Source organism: Watersipora subatra, chromosome 10 (genome assembly GCF_963576615.1).
Source record: "Watersipora subatra chromosome 10, tzWatSuba1.1, whole genome shotgun sequence".
Classification (NCBI taxonomy): domain Eukaryota; kingdom Metazoa; phylum Bryozoa; class Gymnolaemata; order Cheilostomatida; family Watersiporidae; genus Watersipora; species Watersipora subatra.
The window spans coordinates 41,035,036-41,056,250 of record NC_088717.1 but is presented as its reverse complement, the minus strand read 5'-3'; the positions used below and the strand labels follow the sequence as shown (position 1 = coordinate 41,056,250).

The 21,215-nt window shown below is 35.6% G+C and overlaps 1 protein-coding gene across 1 annotated transcript in view; it reads right to left on the bottom strand.

Annotated features, from left to right (window-relative positions):
• Positions 1-21,215, bottom strand: part of LOC137405904 (von Willebrand factor A domain-containing protein 3B-like) — a 54,800-nt gene that overhangs the window by 17,505 nt on the left and 16,080 nt on the right. The window contains exons 7-21 of the mRNA XM_068092354.1: positions 21,033-21,192; positions 19,916-20,085; positions 19,223-19,329; positions 18,513-18,644; positions 16,960-17,168; positions 16,054-16,208; positions 14,134-14,272; positions 13,859-14,015; positions 12,114-12,353; positions 11,104-11,254; positions 8,717-8,893; positions 7,828-7,961; positions 4,649-4,881; positions 4,176-4,352; positions 226-395 (exon numbers count right to left, since the gene is read on the bottom strand). Coding sequence (XP_067948455.1) covers positions 226-395; positions 4,176-4,352; positions 4,649-4,881; positions 7,828-7,961; positions 8,717-8,893; positions 11,104-11,254; positions 12,114-12,353; positions 13,859-14,015; positions 14,134-14,272; positions 16,054-16,208; positions 16,960-17,168; positions 18,513-18,644; positions 19,223-19,329; positions 19,916-20,085; positions 21,033-21,192 — 2,511 coding nt within the window. The remainder of the gene's footprint in view (positions 1-225; positions 396-4,175; positions 4,353-4,648; positions 4,882-7,827; positions 7,962-8,716; positions 8,894-11,103; positions 11,255-12,113; positions 12,354-13,858; positions 14,016-14,133; positions 14,273-16,053; positions 16,209-16,959; positions 17,169-18,512; positions 18,645-19,222; positions 19,330-19,915; positions 20,086-21,032; positions 21,193-21,215) is intronic.

The following is a 21,215-nucleotide window of genomic DNA, read 5'->3' as shown; positions in this document are numbered from 1 at the left end:
ATAGCTAGCTACAAGGGAGCTCATACAACTCATACAGCCTGTCATGTTGATGGAAGACCTATATAACAGCTGCTTTGGTCGAAAACCTACAAACAGCTGTTTTGGTAGATCTAAAACAGCTGTGTTGGTAGAATACCTAGAAAAATCTGTATTAGTAGAATACTTACTAACTGCGGTGTTGGCAGTAAACCTACAAACAGGTGTATCAGTAAAAAACCTACAAACCTAATTTCTGAACTTTTGGCGAGAAAAGCCTCCGCCTGCCTAATTTCTTCCTCCAAAAGATTGACATTACTCTGAGACACAGGCCATCCAGTATTGTCGAGAGATTTCATCAGCTCTGATTTGTTGTCACGGAAGCTCTTTTGTTCCACCTCAGCGGAGTCCTCCTCCTCCTCATCCCTGCAGCAGTGATAGACCCTTACTAGAAATTATTGGAATATCTAATGCTGCAGTGTAGAAATGGTATCATAGGTAAGCAACCAGAAGGTCTAGTATCATTACTAGTAACAGCATGCATCCTGATAATCCAAGTTAAGTTGGGATGAACTCATGATGTTTGCATTCATCCATGCTAAAGTTATAGCATTTCTCAACAAACAACTCCCAGCCAATCAGATAAAATAGAATTTTTCAACATCCAAGTTTAAATTGTAAATCCTTTTTAAAAGTTTACTTACACTTCTTACAAGTTCTTACACTAAGTGAAGATAATGTAAATCAGCTTGTCAATCATGATGTCAGCAGAAATGTCAACCACGTTAACAGATATGCCAACCATGTCAACAGAAATGTCAACCACGTTAACAGATATGCCAACCATGTCAACAGAAATGTCAACCATGTTAACAGATATGCCAACCATGCCAACAGATGCGCCAACCATGGCAACAAATATGTCAATCGTGTTAACAGATATGTCAACCATGTCAACAGATGTGCCAACCATGTCAACAGATATGTCAACCATGTCAACAGATGTGCCAACCATGTCAACAGATATGCCAACCATGTCAACAGATATGTCAACCATGTCAACAGATATGGCAATCATGATGTCAATGTGGAGTTTAAATATGTTCACAGATTTTGCAAACCCAACTAAAGCCTCAAGAGAACAGAGGCTGTATACTTGGGCAGTCACCTGAGCAAATAGATCACTTAAGTTTAAACATGGCTAAATGTTGTGAAACATAGTCACATCTGATGATCTGAACTCACCATTGTCTACCTTATACATTGCAAACCATATTCTGATTGCCAGCTCAACAAAAAGCTGAGATAATTTTAATGCATTACTTCATCGATTTAAACGAATTTTCCATATCAACCATGTATGTTTGAGTAAATGAACTAATTCCATCTAATAATGTTTGACCGTTCTCTAACTTGTCGCCTTTATTTGTAAAACACATTTGGATAGGTGGATCTGAGTCGACTTCATCATCAAACAATTCATTACAATCTATGAACAAACAATCAGTAATAAGAACACGACAGCCCACAAAACTCAAGCTAAAAATTTGATATGAAGCGTAACTGGAGCTGAGAGCTAGAAAGACAGGATACATGACATTATAGTTGCATCCGATCTAATTTAGGAGATAATCATAATAAATATCAAATTACAGAGATCTGATTAATGCAGCCACAACAAAAGATCAAACTGCTTCAGGTAGAATTCATGGCTCCATAAAACCTACTACATGACCTTTCAAAGGTCACAGAGTGGCTGCTAATAGGACAAAGTATTCCAATAGCATCATAATAACATAAGGTAGATCTGATACTGCAAGCTATTGAAGAGAAACAGATTTCATACAACTCATGCACAACCAATCACAGTATATATGCTATGGCTTGCTAAAAAGAAGAATTCATAGTGAAAGTGATAAACTGCCCATTTTTAGCTCCCTCCCTCCTGTTCCCGTCAGCACTATGTTGGATCATTGGAGTCGCAATAGCAACAACCAATTAGACCACAGACATTCGTAGGTAATGTTTTCAAGAAACTATGCATCTATTGTGACAGTTTTTGCTAAGAATCACGATATAGGGTCAGCCAGTCCGTTTGTTAGGTAAGAACTATTGTATTTGAGGAATAAAGATTTTTCAGCAAATCACTTATTTTAAACAACACACAAGTATCAAGAGTGTTGAATACTAGACACTATTATTACATTAAGAGGAACGCTATTTAATTTTAATTTGTATTATAGAAAAGGGTTATGCAAGAAGAGCTTTTTCTTTCGATACACATAACTTACTTTACTATTTGTTGTTTTTGTCTCATGGTCTAATTTGCTTTAAGCGGCCTTGACCTCTGATAATCCCACGAGCAAACGAGCGGAGTGAAGTGTGGGAGTTTTTATGATAAATGCATGTGCACACAACTTACGAAAATTATTCATCAACAATGAGACAAACCCTTGGCTAGAAACTTCATCAACAAATTTAAGCATCGTTTTGTAAAGTCGTTAAAGAATAATAACGATACAAAACACATTTAAACCTATTTGAATATGTTACCAAGTCTTTGTAAACCGTCGGTATTATCTTTAAACTTACCCATCTGATCGGATTATACACAAATAGACAGATTAATTTGGACGAAAAATGCTACAGAACAGTTGAAAAGCTCGGTTTAATAAAAGTTAAGACCGAAAATTAAAACGCCAATAAAGCCGTGCGACGGATAGTAGAACTATTTAGCAGTGAGCATTTCACGAGAAAACCGTGCTCATTTCATCAGTCTATGGCATTTTTTACTTGTAATCGAATTTATTCGAAGGTTTCTGTAATAAACGTAGACTGTTTGAGGCGTAGACCGATTTACAGGTACGAAATTGTGGTACACAGTTTATCAGCCTGTGTTTTTTGTCCAATCACCGAAGGTTTCATTATTTGAAACGTTAGCTGAAATTCTTTACAACTTATGTACAAGCTAGGGCCGAACTACAACGCCCCTTCATGACGAGAACATTTTTATTTTGCTACAGTTTTATACGCGTGAATGCTCCTACTCGCTTTCTGTTAAAGATCGCTTATCAAAACCATTCTACATTCAACGCAACAAACTTTCAAACTGTGTATAGTACACAATAGCTTGCCATTTTACTTCTAATTTTGCATTTTAGAGTTATAATAAACATATTTCTTTATTGTTGTTGAATTACATACATTACAGTAAATTAGGCCTACAGCTTTATAACACTTTTGTAACAGCTTTTATTTGGCTGCAGTTTGCAGAAATCTTCGAGACACGTGAACGCTCATAGGTTTTCTATTATTGCTGTATTACTACTGTATATTAACAATATTGGTTATTTTAATAATATCAGTGCATTCTACTTATAATATTGGCCAACATTGCATTTCTCCTATTGCAAGGGAGAGATATAAACGTGTAATATTTTCCTTTCATTGTTGTTGTTTGTCATGACCAAACACTTTTTAAATAAATTTTCTAAAAACCTATATAAATACCACAACTTCTCGATATTGCTACCTATGACGTTTTGAAATGTAAACAAAATTGTGTATTGTTTTTCTATTATTACTATATTAATAAAATTGATTATTCTAAAAATATCAGTGCATTTTACTTCTAATATTGGCCAATATTGCATTTCTCCTATTGCAGGGGTAAAATATAAACATCTTTTCCATTCATTATTGCTTATTGTTGTATATAATAACACCCACACCCAGTACATTACAGCTACCATTGCAGTTATCCTATTGCACTGCAGAGCCATTTGATTGCTAATATTGCATTTCTCAACCATCAGTACCCTTTATTTTTTTGCCAATATCTCTGGCCATCTCTTTGGTCGTGGGCTGTATGACAGTGGAATTTCTAGTAAAGTTAATATTTTACTTAACATTTTAAACATAAAATGGACATTTTTTAGTCTATTCATGTGCAACACTGAGCTGTCTGTATAAGCTCACTCAATATTAATAAAAACTAGTTAGCAAAAACTATTTATATGAAGGATACACGTACAAAGATTAAAAAAAATTCCAGTATAAATCTACATATAAGAGCAGCAATTAAACGTTATTCTGTTGAGGTGTAATAAGAGAGAAATATCACAACAACCTTGAACTCGGAGCGCAACAGTTTGGTAGGAAGAGATAAGAGATACAGGAAAGAAAGATTTATCACAGACCCACCTATACTTTTCTCGCTCATAAAGGGGAAGCGATTCCCAAACAAGCCGATCAAGCCTTGATTTATACCGCTCAGTGGCCTGAACAAGTCTCTTCTCATAGTCCAGCAGGCACTCGTCAAGATAGGGGTTAGACAGGAGCTCCTCCAACCTGGGGCTATGCTCAGAGGACAATTTCTGAAAGTATGCCATGATAAATGATATATAGGTAGCTGGAATGACTATCATGCGTAGAATAGCTCCAGGGGCTCAATGCTGTTGTGAGATATGATAAGCCTTTCCTTTATTGGATATGGTAAGAAAGGACCCAGAAATAAAAAGTTTTTATATAAAGCAATCAGTTACAAACACTCATAAACACATAAACCAAGAGGAATAACTCAAGTGCACCTTCTGATGCTGTATGCTGGACACTAAGCGTTAACTTGTACGTGCAAAGAGATGCTTGCAATAAAAAGTACAGAAACTCATACCTCATCGACTAGACGAGAGAGAGCATCATTGTCCAGAATAGAAGTGGTGCGGTCTTTCTGAATAGCTTCTCCTAATGCATCCTGCAGCAACAGCTTGCTAGCTTGAAGGCCATGTTTTTGCAGCCAAGCTTTGCTAGAAAGAAACTTTGGCTTGCACTTTTTGGTTCTAGCAGATTGTGGGGCCGCGGCGATTTCCCTCGGAGTTGCAGAGGTTGTAGTGGAGGGCTCCCGAGCTACAAAGAATCCAAAAATAATAATAAAACAAAAGTTGAAACCTTGCCAAGATACAATATAATTATAACGGATAACTATAATTATCATCGAAAAAAGACAAATACTGCATAACATTGATTATTCTCTTAGTTTATGGGTTACACCAACCACAGGGTAATCCATGCACACTCAAGATCACGATATAACCACACTTCATGTACTTCTGTAGATATTTCTGAATTTACCCACAGCAATTCTCAGTGTGTTATCATAACTAACAGATAAGAATAAGTCATGATCATTACATAGCATTCAGTATTGTACTCTTTACATTGATGTCTTCACCGATAAAGCCAAAATGTTGAATAGCTATAATTAACAGTTTATGTGAATGTTGAGCTCAAAAGTTTAAGTAAAAAAGTAATAATACTTTACTTATAAATTGTTTTTAATCTGTATTTTATTTATATTGTATAATTTGTTTTTAATCTGTATTTTATTTGTATTGTATAAATTGTTTTAATCTGTATTTTATTTGTATTGTACAATTTGTTTTTAATCTGTATTTTATTTGTATTTTATAATTTGTTTTTAATCTGTATTTTATTTGTATTGTGTAATTTGTTTTTAATCTGTATTTTATTTGTATTGTATAATTTGCTTTCAATTTGTATTTTATTTGTATTGTATTGTATACATTGTTTTTAATCTGTATTTTATTTGTATTGTATATTTTGTTTTTAATCTGTATTTTATTTGTATTGCATAATTTGTTTTTAATTTGTATTTTATTTGTATTGTATAAATTGTTTTTAATCTGTGTTTTATTTGTATTGTATAATTTGTTTTTAATCTGTATTTTGTTTGTATTGTATAATTTGTTTTTAATCTGTATTTTATTTGTATTGTATAAATTGTTTTTAATTTGTAATCAAGACGGCTAAGTAGTATATTTTTGGAATCAAAACGGGAAAAACCAAGCAAACAGTGCTTCAGATAAGTTATGTCATTAGACAGAGAGTAAATTGAGCGGTTTCAAGGAGTACTTATCGGACTTTATTAATAGAATAAATCTTCTATTGTTTTATTTGCTTTTACCTTCCATAACTAAGTTTTATTTTTATTCAAAAGTTTATTTTAACTCTTTATCATTATAATTACTGAGCAGTAATTTAGTAAAATCAGTAACTAGCTGCTATGGGTATTTCTGCAGCCATTGTGTGTCGTTGCAGCAATACTGCACTACCACACCTTAGAAGTTAATATATAAATTTATCTACATCTATATACTTATATTACATGTAATTCTGATCATCTTGTAACTTTGCTTGATACCGTCACTCTGGAGAAATGATATGAGTGGCTATTAAAGTGCTTCATAAAATATTGACATGTCCAGGGCTCGAACTCAAAAAACTCAGCTTGATAATCTGACCATTTTTAGGATTGGCATAATACTTTTTACTATAATAAGAGTGGTGTTCCGTGACGTTAAAAAAATTCTCCCGTGGCAGAAGAGTTAAAAGAGGGGACTGCCAGCGCACTGCACATTATCTACCGTTTATTTCATGTCAACAAGCAGGCAACTTCAAGGAATGCCAGGCACACTTGGCAATCTTAGAGCTTTCATTTTTCATATAAACGCGCCACAATCTATCTGATTAGAAACTCAAAAATGGCCCTTTTAATGGATTAATGGTGATTAGCCTCATAGAATGTGTTCATGGATCGTTGTCATGGGAGTAGTTTAGAACTTGCGTTGCAAATAAAATAAATCCCAAGCGACGCCAAACTTACTGCTAGTTTATTATAATAATTAGATATGATAATCAAACTCAATTATTACACTGATTACACCTGATTGTTATTATATCATATTAATCTCCCCACCTTATATAATCTGTGAAATATTATTATATACCTGACAACATAATACGCAACCAACTGATGACTGGTTATCAAACTATAAGTTTCTTTCATTCATTAGGAATAAATCATTAGCAATTATCACTGTTATCACTATTATCAGTACTAGCATTTTGACAGTCACACACGTTGTGAGAGACCATCATGTGTAATAACAATGTGCATAATTATTCCAAAATGTGACAAGGTAGTCGAGTGGTGCAGTGATTAGGGTGTCGGTCCACCAATCTAATTTCCTTGGCTCAGGACATGGCTCTTACTTTATTACAGGTGAAATTGATAGAGTTTTTAGAGTTTTCCTCTCGTGCAAGTAATTTAAGTCGGTATCCATATATTGATATTACCATAGCTACTGAAAATTCTAATTTTAAAACTGAAAATTCATCCTTGACATCTAAAAACAGCACAGCAAAGCCATTATGATGCGGATAGATAATAGATATCCTGAATGCCAATAATTGAAATATTATTGGAGCATAATTGCCAATAGCTGCCCACAGTTTATTAACATTTAAATATCTTATCACCTTCACCTGTGATGATAAGATCAAAATATCTTATCTAAATATCAACAAAGATTTAGTTTTAAAGCCAACTCATACACGAAAACATATTTGAGTTGTCTAAATGAAATCAAATAAGGACATCGGAAAGCTACCACAAGACAATCTCTAGCGAGTGCTGGGTCATGTTCACATGTGGATACTGCAGAGCAAGAACTTGAAAGAACCAATCAAGACACTTAGTGTGAGCAAGGACTATTGGCTGAATCCAATTAGGACAAACAACTCCCGATTTGAAGAACTATTAAATTACAGAGAAGGTTGACAGTAGTCAAAATATGTCTACTAAATGATGAATGCGATGTAGAATCTGTGACAGGAATCATACCTGCATGCTGTGAGACACACTAGGACTATAAGGTAATTGTGATTCAAAATTAACTAGAGCTATCCAATAGATCTTTAAACGTTCATCCAAAATTACTGAGTCATTGGATTGACAGTAAGGATACTAAGAAATACAAAAGTACATCTTACGAGATTTGAACTGTCTGGTGAGCATTGCCTTGGTCTCAGGTAGCACCCAGTCATTGCTCGCACTGAGGGACCTCAGCAGGCTTGTCTTAGTGTGCATGGCTACCTTAGGTTTCCTGCTCCCTCTGCTGTTCAGTCTGAACAATTAGACAATTGAGAATATAATCTATAGAGATTGTTGGGAACAGCAAAAGATTTATCCTCACCAGTATACATGCTGTGTTGACTTCAAAGTACACACCTACATCACCATAGAATGATCTTAGACTTCCGTATCAAATGGTTTAAACAGATTTGGTATTTCAATGCTTATCCTAGTGTCTATTCCAAACACCAGCGACTGGCCAAAGGCCACGCGAATAGCCTCGAAGCTAATATATTTTTATTATCTTAGGCACAATCCATGTCATTGATTTCCCATTATTAATAGTATATCGCATGTCATATAGAAACTACCTGTGATGTGTCATGGCATATCACCTGCATAGCATGCCATTTTATATCACAACCTGTTCAAATATAATCACTCTAAGTGCTAACATTCTATATGCAAATTATTCGTGTTGCGGTTTATTACTCTCTGTACTGAATCCACCACCTTAACAAGTCACTTTTAAGATATCTTGAAAAATGCTTGAAATACCAACGGGATGCATTGCACCTGCCCAGGGTACTCATAATGCTACTGAGTAGGTAGCACCTGCCAAAGGTGCCACCTATAAGCCAATAGCTTATAGGGGGCAGCAATAGTTCATAATAGCTGTCATGCTACTAAATAATACTGCCTGATCATTGATTCTAAGCCCTAAGAACAGTGAATAAGTGGCCTGCAAGCCATTTGTTAAAAATAGCTTAATAAATGTGCACTGTAGGTAGAGCCACTAATTCTTACCGCACATAGGCCGAGGTACGAGGAGAATGGTGTGATGTATGCAACACTGGTGCGCTGTGACTCGTTGGAAGTCCAGGTCTAGAAGATTTAGGTCTTTCAGGTATTTCCAAAGAGCTAACTGAGGACCTAAGGCTAACCATAGCACTCTGTGGCCTCTGTATTCCTGTAGCAGAGTTCCTGTAAAATAAACAGCCTCCACATAAAAGCATATAAAAGATATGGATATAGTTGCATTCGAGAAATATCAAAGTTTGGCTTATATGAAGGTTACTAACGTTATTGAATTGTATAGCTGCCTGATATTTGCCTAACTTACAAACTGTAGTACAACAGCTAGTACCTATTAAAATTATTGTATGACAGATTGAATAAGGGTCCAGCATACCACAAAGTACTGGAAAGTATACTGCAAAGTACTGGCAAGTATACTGCAAATTATTGGAAAGTATACTACAAAGTACTGGAAAGTATACTCCAAAGTACTGGAAAGTATACTGCAAAGTACTGGAAAGTATACTCCAAAGTACTGGAAAGTATACTGCAAAGTACTGGAAAGTATACTGCAAAGTACTGGAAAGTATATTGCAAAGTACTGGAAAGTATACTCCAAAGTACTGGAAAGTATACTCCAAAGTACTGGAAAGTATACTCCAAAGTACTGGAAAGTATACTACAAAGTACTGGAAAGTATACTCCAAAGTACTGGAAAGTATACTCCAAAGTACTGGAAAGTATACTCCAAAGTACTGGAAAGTATACTCCAAAGTACTGGAAAGTATACTACAAAGTACTGGAAAGTATACTCCAAAGTACTGGAAAGTATACTACAAAGTACTGGAAAGTATACTCCAAAGTACTGGAAAGTATACTACAAAGTACTGGAAAGTATAGTGCAAAGTACTGGAAAGTATACTGCAAAGTACTGGAAAGTATACTACAAAGTACTGGAAAGTATACTCCAAAGTACTGGAAAGTATACTCCAAAGTACTGGAAAGTATACTACAAAGTACTGGAAAGTATACTGCAAAGTACTGGAAAGTATACTGCAAAGTACTGGAAAGTATACTCCAAAGTACTGGAAAGTATACTCCAAAGTACTGGAAAGTATACTCCAAAGTACTGGAAAGTATACTGCAAAGTATAGACTGCGTTAAAAGCTGATCAGTAATAATGATCTTACTCTCGTGTGTGAGAATAAAACTGTAAAAAGTTGGAGGAGCAGACAATGACAGTCTAATAATCACTCTAGTTGAAAAGATCGAGGGGCAGACAATCACAGTCTAGTAATTGCTCTTGTCGCTTACCAGACATATCTTAATTCAGTTTTCAATAAAGGAATTATGCCGAAGTATTTCAGCTAGCAATATTGCTGAAACATGTAACATGAGTCAATGGGCTGAACGAGTTGAAACAGAGGCATTTTGACCTGGATAAATATAGACAGAGATGATGGAAAATTGTTGACAGTATATAGTCACACTTGACATGTGAAACCTCCGAAACCAGGGATCGGCAACCTTCGGCTCCGGAGCCGCATGCGGCTGGCTCTTTCATCTCCTCGCTGCGGCTTCTTCTGACTTTGGATTGTTTTCCTTTTTCATCATATGCCAAGTAATTCATAAAACTTTAGAAGTTTTATCACTAAATTTTGTAAGATAATTTAAAAAATGTAATTATGGTAATAAATCAAACATTGCCGCTTGTTATGCGTCATTATTTACATTCTATTATTGTTATTAGTACCTTATCACATGATTGTCACATGGCTTTAACTTTAACATAAAAACACAAAAAAACGTACTACCAAATTCATGCAGAAGACCAGATCGCTACGAGATACCTTATAATATTATGTCAACAAACGGGGTTAAACAATTATAAATCTAGTAAGGCTGGCCAGGCACTTAGGACCGCAATATCATCAACAACACTAGTGACAAACAACAACACTAATACAGGTAGTACACCTTATAACAATTTATGCGCCAATAAAACGGCCAAAACTATTTTGTTGTTGTTTGCAAAAGTGTAATTTTGTTTTCTCAGCAGTTAAATCATTATACATGCCACACCATTTCATTTTATGGTGTAAACATGGTATAAAAGCATTAAAAACTAAACAAAAAGTTACATGTAGTGTTTATTTATTTTTAATTCAAAATATCAAAGGGTGGTTTGTGGCTCCCACTACATTCTTTCCTGCGGAAAACGGGCCTAAATGGCTCTTTGAGTGGAAAAGGTTGCAGAACCCTGTCCTAAACAAACCATTATTATTAGAGTAGTAATGTTAGAGTGAGATTCAACAACCAGTGTTAGGCTAGCCACAAAACCATTAGTCAGCCTGTGAATCCATAAAGAGGTGATGAGTTGTTAGATGCACTCTCACCGTAAAGCAGGCCACTTAGCATTTGCCGACCTTTTCCATTGCAGCTCCTGGCACTCATCTCTAAGTTCAGCCACCTTTGCCAAGTGTTGGAGCCCCTGCTGCCTCTCCTCTTCCAACAGCCTTATGTCCTCACTTTGATAAGCGTTGGGCCCTAAAATTATACCAAAGGAATAAGACACCAGGTTATCAACTGAACTTGACTTTTATAAGTAAAGTATTTTTGAGATGTGACAAGTTACCTCAAAAAGCGCATAGAAATTGATAGAATTAGATTATAAGTTATCTTTCCTTGTCAAAGATTGACCATAAAATTATTTATTTTCTCAGAAAACCTCGAACCTCTGAGGTAATAAACAAACATGAAACGGAAAAATATATATGACAACTAATATTTTGGACTATATTAATTTTTATTTAAAAACCTACCTTTCTGTAGGGCCACAGTGTATTCCCTAGCTAACATGTAACTGAAAAATGTTATGATCCTCCAGCTACATGGAAAACCACCCTTATTAATAACATATGAGGCTATCAATTATATTGTCTATTTAAGTAAAGCTTTAAAAAAGTGTTTCACAGCTTGTTTAAATACAAGTGCATTTGAGTAAATTTGTCTATTAGAAGCACCGTAGTATTTAAGTTTGCTCTGACAAATATGTAATATCTGTCTGAGTAGCTTGTAGGTTAAATTTAATAGATATATATGCATTATTGATTTTCAAGAAAGCACAATTATATACAACAATTATACAGAAGCTTCACAATCAACAAACATCATTCGCCAGAAACTTAATGACAATGTCTATGGAAATCAGAGTATAAATTAGCTTTCATGAGCACTTACAGGTCATAGGTTAGGTTATAGGTTATAGGTCAAGTGTTTGTGAATTTGCCAATCAACAGCCTTGCAGTTTGATGACCATAACAGCTGACCAGAACGTGTCAACCGTCCTTACTCAGTATTGAAATCTATTTCACTTCCATGAGGTCCCACAGCTGGTCAGACTCACCTTCTACATCATCTCCGTGCTCGGAGAAGTAGTGGTACCGCCCCCGAGTGTCTTTGGCTAGCTGACATAGGAACTTGTTAGCCTCTGCATCCGCGCAGTTGAAACTAATAGCGTGAATGGGTACGGCATCTTGTAATGTTACCTGCGCTAAGACTGACTTTGGTGGGTGATCGGGTCGACCGTCAGTCAGCAGGTAGATTCCCTCTGTGTTGTGGTCAGCCAGAGCATACTTTAGAGCACCTGCAATTCATGTCGTACCTTATCTGTTTTATAATGCATGTGATGGTGATGCGAAAGGAAGGTTTAACACACTAAAACCTGGGCTCAAAATAATTGATGGAAGTTGTTTCCCCACTTGATCCTACACCTGAGTAAACTCAACTTCGTAGTTTCGCATTGGTTATCCACACTTCCGATTTACAAGAGGATTATGAACTTTGGCCACTGTGCAGCATACGGTTTCAGCGTAATTTCGAAGATTGAAGTTGCTTGGACCATTAGTTCTCAAGATATCACCAACATATTGAAGTTTCCAACAGAAAAATGAAAAATTGCTGCCAACAGAGCATTAGTTTCTAATGACATCCTGGTTGAATTTCTTAGTAATCAAGGATTGAAAATAGAGAAAGTTAGAAGGCTTCTTCTCTTCAATAATAAAAGCTTTACACTAAAACTATTTGTTGTATTTTTCATAAAAAACACTCTATCAGACTTGGGATACATCCTGAGGTAACATCGCATTTCCTCAGTTACCTCTAAATACCCCAACTTTGAAAATGTACAAAAACAATTTACTATGTTTGATTTTAGTTTTTTCATTGCGTTTAACAAGAGTTGAGCTTTAAAATTAAAAAGGTATCAAGTACTTTCACAGTTGATTGAAGGTCGTGAATACAGTCTAGAATTATTGGATTATCTCATGTATACGATGTGAGGATTCAATGTGTTAACAAACTGCACCAATAACCAGGTAAGATTGAGCCATCGAATCGTCATAAAGACATGAATCTAGAGGACATACCATTAGAGAGTTCATTCGTTCTCTGCATGAATCTTATAGATCACAGAAATTCCTTCAGTAATTCAGTTATCACAGATAAGGTTTATGGCTATTACAGTTAAAATGCTCTAGTATGCAACTAGACCAATTACTAGACTGTGATTGTTTGCCCCTCGACCTTATCAACTAGAACAGTTACTAGAATTTTATTGTCTACCTGTTGCCCTTTTTAACTAGACCAATTACTAGACTGTTATTGCCTGCTCCTCGATCTTTTCAACTAGACCCGTTACTAGATTGTTATTGTCTGCTCCTCGATATTTTCAACTAGAACAGTTACTAGAATTTTATTGTCTGCCTCTTGCCCTTTTTAACTAGACCAATTATTAGACTGTTATTGTCTGTCCTTCGACCTTTTCAACTAGAACAGTTACTAAACTGTTACTGTCTGATCTTTTTAACTAAACCAATTACTAGACTGTAATTGTCTGCTCCTCGATCTTTTTAACTAGACCAATTACTAGACTTTTATTGTCTGCTCATCGATCTTTTCAACTAGAACAATTACTAGACTGCTATTGCCTGCTCTTCGATATTTTCAAGTTTATGATGCAGTCTATGGTACAGACCTGTTGGTTTAGCTTAAACGCTAGTTATGGCAACCATGGCAACAAAATGGCAACAATGGTAATGGCAATAATAGTAATGGCAACAAAATAAACAATGACCCCAACAGAATGCATACCTAATGTGTTGGTTGAACCGTCAGTTTCCAAGTTTCTGATCCAAGTCCAGGCTTGTTTTAGATTTTCCTCAGAAACCTCCACAAGTCTGTCTCTCCACGGAGTTACTTTGGAACCAAAGCTAATAATGTTGAATGCATCTTTGTGTCGAATTTGTTCCTAGAACAAAATTTGCTATCAGATAGTACAAGCAAATCAGGAGAGGTAAAACTAGAAATGCAAGGAAGATAAAAAGCTTCAACTTAAGATGGAAGATGATCCATAGAGGCGGGTATACCTGGAGGAGAAGAAATATTTTGTCCTTTACAAACTGTAGACTTGGAGCCATAGAGCCCGATGTGTCTATGACAAGATAGAGTTTCCTTTCTATGATTGTCCCAAACAGTTCTCTACTGCCCTGATTCAACCACTTCACCCTACAATGAAATCCACCGATGAGCAATATTGCATGTGAAAAGGCTAGCTAGGTGTTCAGATCTTCACCAATATAACTCTGAACCTTTTTTATTTATAAAGGTTGACTTGCAACAAAATTCACATTACAGTTATTTGGTATCAAAAAATTCACCATGTCTTACTCTGCTGTGTTGTAAGTGCAAAATATGTGGAAATGTGCTTACAAGCTCTTAACAGCTCAACAACGAAAAGTTAATCGCAGTCATTACTAAAACGCCGTAGATTAGAATCTCTTTCCAAAACGGTTCAAATGGGACGTAGTTGAACATGATGGCTTCTGTTTTCACAAATATACTTCACGCATTCAATAAAAGCATATCTATTGTCCTTACGCTTCTCTTTCATCATCAGTGTAATGCTGTCACTTTGAGCACTGGTATCTCAAAACCTACCATAAAAATTTGTTTAAATTTTTAACCTTAGCTCAAAAGAGAACATATCATTCTCTGATAAACATGACGTGCCAGTTGGTCAGCTGTGATAGTCGAAAAATTCTGCAGAAATTTTTTGCACCATTTTGCAGGAAGTATGGGTCACATGGTCAAATTACGACTACATGATTAGACCAGGCTGAAACGAAACTGTAAAGTAGCAAGCATCTATATTTGATATGGGTTTTCCGGTAGAACCCGAAGATTTTGTCATAAAATAGTGCTATGAGACGTTTTATATCGAGCCTTTTATTTCCTGTGATAACATCACGTGTCAAAACAATAACAACAATGTTTGATTACATAATCGAAATAAAGAGTTTCCAAACTACAGCGTTTTTGTGATGGCTGCGATTACCGGTTCATTTTTGAGCTTTTAAGAGCTTGTAATCACATTTCCACATACTTTGCACCTACAACACAGCAGAGTAAAACATGGTGAACCTTTTGATACCAAATAACTGTAATGTGAATTTTGTTTCAAGTAAACCTTTTAAGACATTTCTTCATTTCCATAGGAATCCTCTGGAAACCACAAAAAGTATTGATTGTGATCATTGACTGACTATAAGATGTACTCAATGCCATGTGCGTAGTGTAATTATTCATAGACTTATTCATAAACTTATATATCAACAGATTGAAATATCCAGAGACTTACATATAGCTAAAGGAAGGTAATCAACATTACTGCATATAATACTCACTTCCATTCTGCAGAAATACTAGAATAAGTGCGACCATAATGAATACTCCATGTTGCTATTTATCGTTCAGATATTATGGCTGCATTTCACTCTGTATAAATCATACGCAACAGAGCATGCTGCTCGCGATACACACCTAATTATACCTACTTACTTAGGTCAGTGAAACGCAACACTCACTCAATTATGCTCTGACCATAGATATAATAAACCGTTATTATATCTATGTTTATTATACCTATTATTATATCTATGGTTTTATTATATATATGGTTTTGACCGAGCAAACCAGAAAAATCTTCTATATACAGAATCAGCAAATGATTATGAGGCCTTAAAATCACATCTCCATGCTGCAGCTCTGCTAAATACATATAATGATATACATGGAATACTTGCTTATTATAATAGTAGTAACATTGATATAAAGCCACACGCTTGTAAAAGCAACAATAGCTAAGGAAGATACACTGCAGTTCCAACAGATTCACCTCTTTGGGACCATCAGTTCAACGACCTTGAATTATTCCTCCCTGATGATTTTATGTGTCAGGTCAACATCACCAATTATTCTCAACTATTCATAACAAACAAATAACTAACCGATTGGATATTTTATCCAAGAGTCCAACCACCTTTTCCTCAAAGACTCGGTGTGTCTCTGGAGTTATCTGCACATGCACCAATGTACCATCCTTCCACTTTACATGAGCAAACTGGTCGCAGTAACGAGCATTTACCAGAATGTTCTTTGTGTCCTGCAACAGACACTTTGGTATAAAAAATGCTAACAGCAAGAGGCACGTTACGATAACACACGTTAACAGCAGCAGGCACATTGAGATCAATATGTATTGAGACCAGCACACAAGAAGTTCGTGCTAGACAAAACGTTACTTATGTCCGAGACTAGCAAAAATACAGAACTCATTTGTTAATAGCAAGCAATTTATTTTTATCTCCAAGGTTTTTACATTCATTCAAGAAAACACCAAGTGATGTGAGATGCTCCCAAAACTATACTAGCTGAAGTGTCTGGTTGAGAGCAGTTTACTCTGCTGATTGTGCTAAACATACAAACTAAATTCTAGAGCTAGATGAGCCCCCAAGTCTTTCATTACTACTAGAATGAATTTCCTTTTATTCTTATTGTCTTTAATCACTTCGCCAAATTTCATCACAATTTTCATGTACAGTTTGTGAACAGTGGACTAGCCGAGATAGCAGACAGTCAGGCTTGTTGTAAAAAGATCACCTGAACATCTCTTTTTATATCACTTTAAACATTCAAAACCTATCTAAAATGTTCATGTTAATCAAAGAAACCTCTGATAATATAAAAATTTGTGGCTTTAGTTCCCTTCAGAAGGAGCAAAAAAGGCTATGATTTATACAGGACATACTAAGCTATAAGCTATCCACAACAAACTAAAAAAAAGCTGCCTTCAAGAACTTCAGGTTTGTAAGTACAAACAACGCTAATCTGTATTCAGATTTTTAACGACTCACTGCGTCTGTCTTTTGACTTTCATGTGTGGGTGCTTTCTTCAAGTTGACAACCCCATCACAGTGTCGGAAAGCAACTTTGCCTAGCAAGTCATAGAAAGTCAGTCGCTTGACTTTGAGCCCATTGACATTGAGCCAATCAGCAGAGCCCATGTATTCCTCAGCTCTATCGAGATGTCGGCTCATGTTATTCTGGGAGAGTTGGTTCTTCTCTGTATAACATAAAATATAAATTTAAATCTCTGACTTTTACATTCTATAATGTTTATGTTAACGCTTGGAAACCTGGGCTTGAGATAATAGGGAGTTGTCTTCCCCTGATCCTAAGTCTGCGTAAACTCGGTTTCATAGTCTCGCTTTGTTTTTGCACTTCCAGTTTACACAGATTTACAAATTATAGTAACTTTGTGTGTAATGTGTTTTTAATCGAATTCCGCTGTTTCAAGTCGATTAAATTATTAGTTCTTCCTATCGTCTAAATATCAAGGAGAATTCTAACTAACCGAGAAGTGAAAAGTGGCTGCTGACATAAAATGAGTTCCCAGTGACACACTTACTGAGGTTTTTGGTAATGAATGATCAGAACTAGACAAAAGTCGAAAGCTTCTTCTCCTCAGCAAGAGCTTTATGCTAAAACTTTTTGTTTTTCTACTCATAACAAATATACACACTCCTTCTTCTACTGGTCCACACTTGGTGTACTGCAATCGTTACGTTTCTTCAGTTATTTTTAAAACACATTTTTAAAAGTGTAAAAAAAGTATTTACATCATTTGATTTTCCTTGTTTTCATCACGTTCTATAAGATTAGAACTTCAAAATGATATTCAGTTCAGAAGGAATTGTGTTATTCTAAGTACTTTCACAGTCGATGGAAACTTGTTAATACAGAGTAGGATCAGGGACTTGCTTGTGTATACAAGATTAGACTTTAAAGTGTATAGGTTCTAATGATCTATGCGAAGCAACATACATTGTGATTCGCTAGCAAGAGTGATAATTTGCTATATAAAATTAAACTTAATCTTTTTCATGATTTCATAAAGATCGCTTACAATTTGATGACAACTCTAGTATTTTTTTGCCTAGTTATTCTGGTAATCTGTCTGGTAAAATTTAATAGGAAAGTTTTCTGTTAATAACAGTTTCCCACTCGAGCTCCTTCATAATATGTACAGCTAGCCAGCTCCCTGCTATCATTCATGAGTGTGGATTATGATCATGCTCTACAGTTTTGTGCAAGCCTACATGTAGTTTGCCATCCAACTCACGCAACAACGGTACCATAACAGACCACCTGAACAACAGCAAATGCACCATCCAGTCACACTTTAACATCCCATGATGATGATTAGATATCGCCAAGCCTACGCATCCTCTGACGTCAAACAACGTCGCGTACTTTTCAAATTGATATGATTCAATCTACAATTTCTCAATTCCCGAATAGTTTGGCACTTTAGAACCAGCCAACTGAAACCCTCACAACTAGCTCCTCACCAACTGAAACCCTCACAACTAGCTCCTCACCAAATGAAAATTAGACGAATGCTTACTGAATGGCATCTTTTTGCTTGCAGGCATTTTTGATAGGATAGCTTCTATCTGCGCCAGGCTAGACTCAGCTTCCTCTATTTCTTCAAATAGTCTGAGTACGTCTGGCCTAACACCCGCCCCTGCAGGAACTCCTGCAATAACCAATAGAACGATATTTAATGCGTTGACAGATAAAAAACTCAGAGAGAACAAAGATTTTTTACTGCTAAATATGAAGCTGCAGCAATAAACTGTGCTAACAAAAGTTTAGACACATCCAAATTAAAAACCTTTAGCGCAAACACTAAATTGTTTCCATGTGTAAAGTGGATGCGATGTACACACTTGAATTGCACTTATCTTGGAGTTGTCAAAACATCATGGTTGGAATTACTGGAACTTCCATCAGGCATGGACGTTCAGTTTCTCATTATTGCATGGCTCAAACTAGAGTGAGTTCATTAACCATGTTGTGTTTGCTAGTCTTGTACTTTTTAAGCATTGAATTACAAGTCAAATAGCTTTTCCACTGAAGGCATGAAAGCGCTCCTCCTTTGCGTAGCAACAAGATCTGAGGAAAACTGAAAACTAGCAAAAAATGTATACAAAAATTTCCATGCCTTGTAAATAAACAGTTCTACACCATTAAAATTTAATGTGTTCTATAAGCTGGTTTTTCTCAAATAGTCACAGATGACAAAAAGCAAAAATAACCTAGAAAATGACTCACCCCCTATAGTGCGCCTTCTAACTGCCACATGCGCTCTGTTGCTGTCATCCTCCAAAGGTAGTGGGTCAAAACTTTCCATCTCCATTATCACCCCATAAGCGTGAAATCTGCAAATAGTTATCGACTATAGAGGTAAACTACCCATTAGAAAGTGGCCAAATTTACGCGCCAAACTATGAGCAAGCGATACATGAATAAGAGAGGATAACTCATTTTATGTTTAATCCTTGACAAGAAAAGATAGCTACTGGCCGAAACTTGGCAATCTCAATGCATTTTTGATATAACGTGATCTCCAAGATTCACTACTCATAAATGTAGAGTGGTTCATAGTCTGATATCTTACCCAGGTGTGCATAGAATTCACACAAAGAAGGAAAGTCTAGAAATCATAAAAAACTAGCAAACAATTTTACATGGCCTAGCTAATGTTTTCTGTCCTCGGCATTACAAACCAGTAAATTTTTAAATACTATAGTAGTGTAAAGATAAGTCTGCAGTTGAAGAAAAGACTATGGTTTTATTTCATCATTGTACTTTCGCTCACAAATAACACGGCAACCAATCTACATAGCATACAAGTCTTTAGGCCTGTCTGAAAGAGCTCTCAACATGAGTCCTTCGGACAAGAGCAAAAAGGTAAAGGCAATTCCCAAAAAACTAAACAACAGGGAGAACCATTATGACTCTAACCTGCCCTTGGTAAGTTCAGAGAGACTTTTCAAACTTTTCATAACCTCAGGGGTTGTGCAATTGTATGAGACAACATTGAGGGGCTTTCTAGAGTCCCGACAGTTTGAAAGGAGTAGCTCTAGAGAGCTTTCTGCAGAGTTACCCATAGTGAACAGATAAACGCCCTGTGCCTGCAATTCACCGGAAGAGCATGTTATCTAACAGTTTGTAAAAAACAGCGGTTGAAAGGAAATGCCAAAAACTGGGTTAGATTGCTTTAAAGGATAAGAGCAATCAGATGAGTCATTTCAAACCTATCTGATCCATGCAGATGGTCGCAACTTCTGATATGCTTTTATTATAGATATAAAAATAAATGCATAAATAAATTATTTTATTTATAAATTCTATATGTATTGACTTATTTATAAGCAGTTGGTTATCCTACATTTATATTCAAAATATTCAATATTCCTTCGACTAAATATAAATAATATAAGGTAAAATTCAAAACAATAACATAACTCTACACTAATAGTAAAATAATTGTCAATAAATATAAGTTTTATTATTATAGTAATAAATCTAGTAAATGTTTAGACTAAAAATTATCTAAAAAGTCAAGTTTTTCTTGCTACAGCTGACGAGTGACACCTGATTGACACCAGATGAGCGACACCGCGAAACAGATTTGTAGCAAAGAAAAATTCAACTTTCCAGATATGTTTTAGTCTATAAATTTCTATATATATAGTTAAAATAAAAGTGGACTCAGCAATAATAAGTATAAATGCAATCATCAACATGTAGTCTTTGAATTCATTTAGATAGAAAAATTCTAAATCACAAGTATTTTCAATCTTAAATCTTTGCAAATGCATTTCATGCCTTCAATGAAACAAGAGAATAGTTACAGCTAAGTGCTGCTAACGGCCTTGACCTATTCGATCGCTACTAACGACAGCTTTAGGAAGTTTTAAATATGTTCCAAGCATGGCTTTCTAAGCGCATAAAAAATTTATATCTTAAAACAGATTAATTGTAAATTTTTCCATTATAAAATGTAATTATTTAAATATAACAATATATAACCAGGTTTTACATGACAAAGTTCAGAGTACAAAAAGCCAAATCATACTTGTTTATCATCGAGAGCCTTGCAGACCGCCTCGCAACAGGATGTCTGTCCAGAAGGTCTGGTTCGTTCAAGAGTCCAAAGCCAGTCTACCGCATCGTCAATGGCCTTTTGAGATACTGCTACACATTCATCTTTGTACATCTGCATGTCATCTGTAGCCCTAGAGAAGTGAATTTAATATCA